This window comes from Myodes glareolus, chromosome 9 (assembly GCF_982192425.1).
Source record: "Myodes glareolus chromosome 9, mMyoGla1.1, whole genome shotgun sequence".
Lineage (NCBI taxonomy): Eukaryota > Metazoa > Chordata > Mammalia > Rodentia > Cricetidae > Myodes > Myodes glareolus.
The window spans coordinates 39,440,553-39,451,175 of record NC_142034.1 but is presented as its reverse complement, the minus strand read 5'-3'; the positions used below and the strand labels follow the sequence as shown (position 1 = coordinate 39,451,175).

At 43.8% G+C, this 10,623-nt stretch overlaps 1 protein-coding gene across 2 annotated transcripts; it reads right to left on the bottom strand.

Annotated features, from left to right (window-relative positions):
* Nucleotides 1-10,242, bottom strand: Slfn14 (schlafen family member 14). Of its 2 annotated transcripts, none has more exons than XM_048437822.3 (5): nucleotides 9,912-10,242; nucleotides 6,891-7,951; nucleotides 5,322-5,402; nucleotides 4,027-4,741; nucleotides 1-1,814 (listed from the first exon to the last, which is right to left on the bottom strand). In XM_048437822.3, the coding sequence occupies exons 2-5, from the start codon at nucleotides 7,915-7,917 to the stop codon at nucleotides 974-976; spliced, it is 2,664 nt and encodes an 887-aa protein (XP_048293779.3). In that variant the 5' UTR covers nucleotides 7,918-7,951; nucleotides 9,912-10,242; the 3' UTR covers nucleotides 1-973. The 2 variants fall into 2 exon arrangements, with proteins under 2 accessions (XP_048293779.3, XP_048293778.3); XM_048437821.3 differs by having other exon boundaries at nucleotides 5,322-5,453; nucleotides 9,912-10,238.
* Between the last annotated feature and the right edge of the window lie 381 nt (nucleotides 10,243-10,623).

Sequence of the window (10,623 nt, the reverse complement as noted above, 5' to 3'; positions counted from 1 at the left end):
GATGTTTAGGAGGTTTTTATTTTCATTTTTCCATTCCTCAAGCTGATATGATCATATTCTGTTGCTCTCTTTTAACAATGTTTTAGGAGCTTCACACCACAAGCAACTATTTATCTTGGTTGTTTTATTACACTAATTGCATTATCTATCATATTAAGGGAGAAAAAGAGGAGAGAGTGATTCTTACTATAGGGCTCTGCTCACATCACTTAGCTTCCTATATTCTTGATGCATGTGTAAATTAGCCAAACACCCCTAGCCCACTGATTACCACAGCGTACATTCTAAACGAACAGAGTGGCACTTACACTCACGTCTTTGTCTGCTGTGACCTTGGTTAACAGCGTCAACCCCAAGACACTACTCCGCACTTTGTGAGGAAAGGAAATCAAGTTTGCCCCTGTGAAGCTGGAGCCCCAGAGACAGTCTGAGATGCTAGTCTAGCCTAGGTGCTGCTCTCAAGATGCCCAGTCCAAGTAACCGGTCTAAAGGATATCCGACCATCACTCCCAACATGGCTACAAGCCTGGAGTGCATTAGAAACGCTGGGAGATGGAGGCATGATCCAGGATGGAGCCAGGAGAGGAAGCCAGCACCATAGAAAGCCTTGGAAACGCATTCCATTTGAAGGCTACAAGAACTCCCCAGAGCAGAGAATTTCATAAAATTCGTTTTCTATTTTAGGATCCTTGGATGACAGAATAAGAGCTGGATTGAGTTAGGAAGACTGGAGGCAGGGAATCAAACTAGCTTGTCACTGTCCAGGAAAGAGAAGTAGATGGAGCAAAGAGCACAGCCACCACTGGCAGAGCGATACAGCCCTCCCCAGGGGTGAGGGGAGGCCGTGACTCCAGGCCATAGCGATGTGCCTTCATTTCTCCACTTGTAATATTAAAAAGGAAGTAGCTACCACCCATCTCCCATCTGGGAGGAGAGATTGCTCTTGTCCGGCTTCCTGTGTTAATTACAATAGTCACCAGGACGCTGTCCTCCTTCCGTAGAGCAAGTAGAGATGTGTCACGGCTTTCGAGGCAAAGCAGAGTTTATGGACCCCCTCTGACTGCACGACTTCGGGACTAAGCCCAAACACAATCTTCCTTACCATGCCTGAAAACTGCTGAACGCTGTCTAAAATGACGCCATCGCTACAAACGTCAGCAGCGCTGCAGAGCTCAACCTCTGCCGCTCTGCGGGCCATCGCTCTGAGCAGCGCATCCTTGTACTGCAACGCATCCTTACACTGTCCTCCGTCTTCCCTGCTCCGGTACAGAACTGCAACATCTTCGGGCAGATAGCCATCGTGGAACAGGCTGTGACATTTCCCTGCCACATAGTCAGCCATCTCTTCTAGTGTCAGGTTAGCCTTGATCTCACACACACCAGGCAGAGCCTGGGCAGGCATCGCTTTCCCGTAGGGAGCCTCCTGGAGCACGGCCAGCATGTCTGGAGATATGTGGGAGGGAGGATTTTCTCGGATCCTCTTCATTTCCTCGTTTATGATGTTAGCTATTTCCACAGCACAGTGGATCTCAGTGATCGCTTTCCGAGGAAACTGAGCAGAAGGAGCAGGAAGGCCACTAACGTCTGCAGGATGGGTTTGGAAAGGATCCAGAAAAAGCCAGAGGATCCCATGGTGACGGCTGTCACTTGCAGCCCGCTTTGTTCTTGGATGGGTGATGCTCTTGGCCTTCACGTACCAGTCCCCGTGTCTCCTACAGAAATCCTCAGGCGCATCCACCACTATGTGTTTAATCTTTGGGAACTCTTCTCTCATGAAGGTCCCCTGGGTCACAACTTGGCAAGCGACTTGTTGGCTGTAACCATAAAAGAGAAACCATGGTTTCAGGCATTTCAACAAAGATAACAAAAGCTCTCCCTACTCTCTGGATTGGAAATAGAGGTTCATTCTTCTTCGCAGATCGATTCACTAATAGAGGTAGCACAACGAAACCACTCTACTTCCAAGGTACCCAACAGATAGAATACAGTTTGGGGATATTTTAGTTAAATCTTCATTTGAAATTTTACTATGAAGTAGTTGGACAGTCAAGTGGTTTGTGCCTATAATCCCATCCCTCAGGAGGCTGGGGATCCTGAGTCCAAGGCCAGCCTGGACTACATAATGACTATAGGCCAACCTAGCCTGCATAGCAATACTTGATCTAAAAAAAAAAAAGTTAGGAAATCTTGCTATTTCTACTGGTCCAGTTGTGATGCTTGGCAGGGGAAGACAAGATTACTACAGTTAAATGAAATCTCAAAAGTAACTCATGCCTGTTCCTACTTCTTTAACGAGTCCTCTTAGGATTAGGAAACAGTCTCCTAGAGGCATATCGTAGTCCATACATGCAGAAGAGGTATGTGCTAATTCAAATTCTGTGTAAAGCAAGGTCTTTTCCTTTGTTTGTCTTATAAAAATCAGAAACTCTTTTGAGTTTTTGGTAAGAAAAACACCAGTTGCTGAGAAGATATTGGGGGGGGCGGTGGAGGGAGGGAGGAGGGAGGGAGGGAGGAAGAAAGAAAGGAAGGAAAAGAAAGCCCACAGGGCTTCCTCTCTAGTCCATTTCCCTTTGTGCTACATTGTATCATGCACATATGCTGTGGTACACTGAAGCATGCACGTGTGCTGGGCTACACAAACACGCTTCTCAGGTCTGCTGGCTTCCTGCCTTCTCTAAGGATCCAACAGGGTCCCTCATACAGGACTGAGGATACAGTTCCTGGGGCTTTGCTCTCTGAGCCGTGACTTGTAACTACGTCCACTCTCTTCTAGCTTGGCCCCTGTGGCTCTTGGGGAAAAGCATTGATTTTTAGCTGTCTCCATATCTTCCTCACATTAGGAGCTTGATAGGTATTTGGCATTGGGGTTTTAGCTGGGACATTTAAAAAAATTAGTTACAGATCTGCATAATGTTAGTCTAGCACCTGTAAACATTCCAGCATCACCATTTTCCACGTGTCCATACTCTGGCTCCACTCCAGTTAGATCTTATTTCTCACTGCTTTTGACCTGCTGTGTGCCCTTTGCCTAGAAGGCCCCTCCCCATCTCATTCACTTCTCCTACTGTTTATCGTTTGCTGATTGTTTTTGATACAGGGTCTCACTGTTATAGGCAGGGTTGGCCTCAAACTCTCAGTCTCCTTGCTTCAGTCTCCTGAGTGCTGGCATTACGGGCATGCGCTCTCACACCTGGCTTCCTAATGATTTAGTATGGCCAAGAGTCTCCTTCTCTGGAGAGTATTTGTTGACCGACATAATAAAGAGGAAGATCTTTATTATGATACCAATAACACAACACTTGCGTTGTTTATTTTGTAAAGTCTTCATTGTTTTTTTCTCTGACATTCTACTTAATAGCATCTAATGTAAATACTGATCAAAAATATTTTTTGAATAATTAAAACCAAAAGAAATAGTATGAATTTTCCATCTTTGCTAAACTGTGCAATATACAACTTATTTACTACACTGAAAGCTAGAGAATTAATATTTTCTTAAATTACTGGTGCAAAACAACTCAAATATGTGAATATTTTATAGACAAAATTAAATTGTATTTGCATTTAACTTCCAGCTAAATATAGTGACTAATTGTATAACCAAAACACTAACTATCCAGCAAAAAGTTACTTAAAGTAAAACAGGTTCGTTTCTACTTTTCTTAGATCTGAGAACACAGATCGTGTGAACATGTATCTACTATGAATTAGTCATGTTTGGGCATGGTAGTGTATCTCTTTCATCTCAGTGCTCAGGAAGTTGACGCAGGAGGATTGAGTTTAAGAGAAAGACTGTCTCAAACAAATAAACTAATGACAAGCATCCTTAGCCTATTTGGGGTTGAATATGATAAGTTACCGATTTTAAAGCTCAACCACGTTTGGACATCTGTGTTTACTCAGGCTTCCATACTTGCACGGTGAAAAAAAAAAAGTGCCAAACCTTAACCTCGAAACAAATTCCTTTTGTGACTGTGATGAAAGCCTTCCCCCCACCCCCTGAAGTTTAGATGGTAAAATTCTCACTTCACAAACTCCCTGAGGGAGTCATTCTCACAAACATAGAGAATCTCCTTTGGCTTGCAGTGGAACACATCCTTGATTTTCTCCGTGATCTTTATGGCTAGAGGTGTCTTCCTGGCTCCTGGAAAGCAATGGATGTACAGCTCCCGGGTTTCCCGGAGGCTCTCAGAAAGTGAGTGGCATTGCTCCTCTATACGATGTTTGAAAAATTCACAGCCCAGCTGATCACTCAGCACGGACCTGGAGCACAATGAGACCACCACAAGGGCTTGCAGCACATCTTCCACTTCTGTCTGACTAGACAGTGTGTAGGATCGGGGGTAGCACACAAGGGACTGATCAGGTCTGAGCCCTCTGCTGCTCAGGCATATCTGCCTTGGAATGATGCACACTTTCCCTGAGTAGCCGCCAAGGGTTTGTAGCTGCTGCTTTAACTGAAGAGCAGTGTTTTGGGCATAGTCAGATCCTCCGTTCCAACTCGGGTCTGTTAGGATTGTGTAGAGTACCAGCGGGCTGTTGACTGCTACCAGGAGAGCATCGCACAGGACCTTCTGCTCTTTCGTTAAACCAATATCACCAGCCCAGCTTCTAGAAACTATCACAATCCCATGAGAACAAGGATGTATCTGTGCCTTCAGTAAGTCCTCCAGTCCATGATGATCTGAGAACAGCTTCTTACAGAGGGATTCTGGCTGAAACTGCAGGTTTGCCTCTGTCACTGAAAAGTGAAGGAATAGAAGTTACCAAAACTTGAAAACAAAGCCTACGACTGTTCTTGCAACCTGACAGAAAAGGACAACTCTAGTCTCAGAACCATGGTTTTCCTGTTGCAAAGAGAACTCTAGCACTTTCCATTTTGAAGACTAAAAGACATAGGTGGTTTGAAATCAATACAGATAGAAGATTGATGGAGATTGAGGACTAGGATTTAAGACTTCTGTCTGTCTGTCTGTCTGTCTGTCTGTCTGTCTGTCTGTCTCTCTCTCTCTCTCTCTCTCTCTGTGTGTGTGTGTGTGTGTGTGTGTGTGTGTGTGTGATTGTAGGACCATTATGTCTGGTAGGTCTTACATTTGACCTTCTCTAAGAAAAAAGATTTGAATTACTTGCTATCAATTCCTCCCAACTTAATTCTTTTTTCAAAGCTGGGTATCACACTCAAGACCTTGCCTATGCTAGGCAAGCACTCTACCACTGAGCTATGCTTTTTTGTATAAAGATAATCCCCTCGGCTGAAATGAAGAGGGAACCTGGGCTAGACTGCATAGTAAGATACTGTCTCAAAAGCCAAACAGGCGTACCTGGAAACAAACGGCGCTGCAGAGCCTCCTTATATTCCAGGACTTTGCTGAGATGCGCTGGCCTTCTTGGTGCAGACAAACCTGATGAGATCGGGTGAGCACTGGGATCAGTGGTGGGCAAACTGGAAGGATCTAAGCAAGTATACAAAGTGGTCTCAGGTAAAATGAAAACTCAAACGTGGAAGAACTTTGCAGTTGTTCTTTCTACGAGAACCAGGTACGAGGCGCTACGCTGTCTCACCCAGCTGTTCACGGCAGGAAAAGAAGCTGGGAACTGCTCTGTGGCTCTCCAGGAGTGTGCCTCCCTGGGTAACTCAAACCAGTGCCATTTCTCCTGTCTCTCAGGAGGTGATGGTCCCTGAGCTTCCTTCCCACTCTAAAACCCTGATGCCAGGTCACCTGTTAGAAGAAAGGGAAGCTAGATGCAGCCAAAGTCACACGAAGCACAGCTGTTATTCGAAGCTCTAGGACAGTGAGAGAAAACACAATAATGCAAGCAGGCTGTACACTTGGTGGCCACCTGCAGGAGCAGTGGAGGAAAGAAGAAAGCCCCGCTGGCTGGGAGCAGTCCTGTGGTCAAAGAGGGCAGCACAGGCTGTAACTGGTGGTTACAGTTGCCTTTAATTTCCATCCAACGTAATAAGGAATTGAAAGGGGAAGGATCTCCCTGGAGAGATGAGGAAATAGATCAGACAAAATTAGGAAAAGACAAGGGATGATGCCAAGACGTCTGTAACGACTGTCTTCTGTATCCAGTGATGTAAGGTATTTCATTAAATCGGGAGCATCTGATCCTGCAAGCAAGTAAATGAACTTATTTTTAGGTCTTTTCTGGGTTGAATAGGAAGCACCAAGGCTGACTGCCAAACAAGATGTAAGGGAAGTACAACCACCAGCGGTCTTCCTCCCTCAGCGTGGTCACTACCCGGAGTATCTATCTGCTCTTGCCTCATTCCTCCCGTGGTGTAGTGCCTCAGAGGTTAAGATATATGCTTCTAGATTTACTGAAATGGTTCAAATTTGTCACACATTTTATCTCTCTCTCTCTCTCTCTCTCTCTCTCTCTCTCTCTCTCTCACACACACACACACACACACACACACACAGAGAGAGAGAGAGAGAGAGAGAATTTCCCTCCAAATACTTAGTGTAGTGTCATATTTAAATGATGTCCTCTAAATATTATTTTTCCAGTGAAACTATTCCATGGACATGAGGAAAATCAGCCAACTTTTGTCAACAGGCTTTTACAGCACAGAAAAGGAACTCACTAATTCATGGCTGAAGCTATATGATAACTTGCCCCCAAAAGACTGAAATCCAAATTTATTTATTCCTTCGTTCTTTCTTTCCTTCCTTCCTTTCTTTCTTTTTTCTTTCTTTCATTCAATTTCAAAGCAACTCTGAGTCTTTGGAACTAAGCCCTTAGGAAAAGAACACTCTTGTGGGAGTGCATCTGTAAACAAAAGTTTATTTCTGGTTGTTAAAGCTAAACTACATGACAGAACGCCCTCAAAAGGTGAAGAAGAGGGTTCACAGCCTCGGCGATGCCTTCCATCTTTTCTTTACCTGGCTGAAGACCCAGCATCATGCCCACCCATTGCTGAGCCGCCAGTCTTTTGACAACATTGTCCTTCACGATCCAGGAGTCTGGGTCCTCAGCAAACACGACGCAGCAGAAGGGCTCTACTTGCACCACACAGACATAACCATACAGGGCCTCTTTTTGGTAAACCTTCACAATTTTGGCTGTGAAATTCACCTTGGGCTTTTCACGACAGAAGTGGTATGTGGGCAACTTTTCTATGCAGTTTTTTATTTCTATTTTTAGTAATTCCGGGTTCATTTTTTCTTTCTTACATCCAAACACTTCTTTGCTCTTATCATCAACCCCAATAATTACATATCCCCCTTGAGTGTTGGCAAATGCGGAGACGTAATGAGCCAGCGTCTCTTTAATCCGAGGGACAATCTTTTTGGTGGTGAACCTTTTAAACTCCACGTGTGTTGACTCTGTGAAGTTAAGCCTCTCCTTATAATTGAGTTTATCTTTTTTGAAAAATTCTGAGGCACACACCTTAATATCTTCTTCTTCCTGGATGGATCTGTTGAGGGTGCATTCCTGAGACTGCAAACTGGGGACACCTCTTTGGGCTCTAGACTCTTTCTCTTTGAGAAGCTCCAGGGCACTGCTGGCACTCAGGTTGATGGCAGAGGTCACATCTCTCTGGTATAAGTTGGAGCGTAAGCTACAAATCTTCAGCGGAAGGCTGGAGGCATCTGGGCTCCAGGACTTTACAAAAATCAGGAAGTGGTGGTTCTGTTGCATACAGTCAAGGTGTTTCTGTGAACCTGTCGGAAGGAGCTTTTGAAAGGAAGTTTCCAGATCCTGTCCCAGCCCATGGCACCGGTAACTATAGTTTTCGTCATTGATATCTGCTTTGATCACGCCTCCTCCAGAATTCAGCAGTGCACAGACAGCCTGGATGACACTCGAGTTCTCTTGTCTTTTCAGGCAATTATTGGTCATTTTCTTCCTGTTCTCTTCTCCCAAAGTCACTTTGCCCAAATTTATGGTGATCTCAGCATAGGGCATTTTTTACACTCCCAGCAATAACAGAAAGGTATTCCTACAAATAATGAGGACAGAAATATTTTTGTATTAGTGGGAAGTTCAGAGGTGCTAATATTTCCTCCAAGGCTCTACATTGTTGGAGATACATTTTAACACTGAATATAATCTTTCAAAAGATACTTTAGTGGGACTGGGAATTGAACCCTCACCTTTTCCATGCTCAGCAAGTGCTCTCCCACTGAGTTACATCCCCAACCTTCCCTTCACTCACCATTTTTAGCTGGGTCCCTGCTGACTGAAAAACTGGGATTACAGACCTGTTCCACTGATCCCAGCTTTGGGGAAATAATCCTTGACAGCATTGTTTTTTTTTTTAAAAAAAATAACTTTGCCAAATAGAACTTTCAACAAGAGAAGCCATAGATTGAAAAATGAATATTTAATAGATTTCCATATTGGAAAAAAAATAAGTTGCTGAAGATTTCAGCCCACTCCACTTAAATTTGGGATGCACCAACACTGAGTCCAGATATAAGGAGCATTGGTTAGTGCAGGAGCTAAGTGAGAAGTTAAAAAATGTGCAGAAATAGAAGCTGAAGTCAGGGGCTCTAGTCATAACTCAAAGAGGAAGAGAAGAAGCAGTGGAAAACAAAGGAAGTGGAGTCTGGGTTGTGTGTGGTAGGTCTTGATATAAAAATAAGCATCAAGGTAGACATGGTAGCACATGCCTATAATCCTAGCACTCAGAAGGCTGATGTAGGTGGATGAAGAATTTGAGGCCAGATGTATGGGTGCACAACTGTAATCGCAACACAACTGTAATCCTAACACAACTATAATCCCAACACAACTGTAATCCCAACACAACTGTAATCCCAACACAACTGTAATCCCAACAGGAGATAGAGGCAGGTGGGTCAGCAGCTCAAAGTCTTTCTTGGCTATAGTAAGTTCAGTGCCAGCCTAGATTACATGAGACCCTGTCTCCGACAGGCAAACCAAACAAAAAGTAGAGGCTGGAGAGATGGCTCAGAGGTCAAGAGCACTGGCTGCTCTTCCGGAAGTCCTGAGTTCAATTCCCAGCCACCATATAGTGGTTCACAATCACCTTTAATGAGATCTAGTGCTCTCTTCTGGCCTGCAGGCATGCAGAACACTGTATACATAATAAATAAATCTTAGAAACAACAGCAACAAAGAAACAAAAAGTATACAACTCATAAGATTTGATATTTTATATGGTATTTTAAAAGTTTTAAAGACCTTAATTTACTCTCGAAAGAATGCCAATCAAAACCAAATGCTGAAATTGCTTTAGTTCTTTGCACGTCTTCTAAATTACGAACAGTGTGACGTGAGGCAGAGGTTTGCCTTCCCTTCTAGTTTGGCCTTGTAGTGTAAAGCCTCTAAGATTTGGAAAAGAGCCTAAGCCTTTGGAGTCTGGTTTCTAAATTGTGACCAACAACCTTTTGTTTTAAGACTAGAGAATAGCCATCTAACTTAAAATTAGAGCTCTGAAGAATATATTTCAGAAAGGCCATTATTAACTATAACGCAGAATATTTACTTATTAACTGAAGCAAGTGGTCTTTCGCTGTGCAAGAGTGCCCATATGCCGTCTGCACACAGAGGTCCTGCAGAGACTGCATGCAGTCCAGAGCAATTTCATTCCATTTTCTGAAGTTCTGTTAGAAATGGCTTCCTTATTCTCAGTTTGCTTTCCTGGTCACTTTCATTGGTGGGATCTACACGACAAACCTTACTGAGACCATCACAGTATGTAGTCTCATAACCCCAAGTCTCATGGATGTTATTTGGATGCTCACAAGTACATGAGATGACTAAGTGTTCTGAGATTCTAGATCCGACTGAGCATCCTTCCCACAAGTTTGAGAATCTCTCACTCATTTTCCTTAACAAATATCTCCTTGACTATTACCTATACCCAACTTTCCTCCTCTCAGACCTGAACTGTGCCCAAAATACTGATGAGATTTAGAAAAACAGTTTTTTACCTGGTACTCTTGTTTCCCCTGGCGGCTTCAGCTCCTCATCTGGCTCTGGGAAGAATGTTTGCCTGCTGTTGAGGGCCCTGCTGCCCTGTGATATCTGCCTGGGAGGAACAGGAACTCTGCCAGACTCCTCAGCCTTCACAACACTGACCCACTGAGGAAGGCTGATAAGGACTCAAGAAGAGTCTCTGTCGTGGCAGATTAGCAAGCTAAGGTCTGACCTCAGAGAGTGAATCAGGTCCTTTTAGAGTGAGGAAACTTGGCAGTTTTCAAATGAGCGGCCCGAGTTCAGTTTACATCTTCTTGAAAGGAGGGAGCATCGCTTCCACACGAGACACAGCACCTCTTTCCTGGTTAAATCTGGTTGCAAATCTTTGCACTCAATCTAATCTTTAGAAACAGGGTCTTACTATGCAGCCTTGGATGGCCTAAAGATCCCTTTGCCTCCATTCCATGATGCTGGCATTAAAGGTGTGTGACACCATGTCCAGCTGTACTCACTTTAAATTAGGCTATCCTGTACACACTCATTGTGAGCAATGTTAGCTTATTTCATTATCTTCTAAATTTTCTATTGTGTTTTACTTACTTTTATTACTTTTCCTGTTTTTTAAAAAATTTATTTATTTATTTTAGTTGTTTTTATTGAGCTACATGGTTTTTCTCCGCTCCCTTCCCTTTCTCTCTCCTCCTCTTCTGCCCTCTCCCATGGTCC

Bases quoted from the DNA above. Each gene is read 5' to 3' on its own strand.
- Slfn14 (XM_048437821.3), bottom strand. From the start codon at position 7,917: ATGCCCTATGCTGAGATCACCATAAATTTGGGCAAAGTGACTTTGGGA. The intron at 5,454-6,890 runs GTAAAGAAAAGA...ATACTTGCTTAG, and splicing joins GATGCTGGGTCTTCAGCCAG to ATCCTTCCAGTTTGCCCACC. The intron at 1,815-4,026 runs GTGAGAATTTTA...TTATGGTTACAG, and splicing joins TCCCTCAGGGAGTTTGTGAA to CCAACAAGTCGCTTGCCAAG.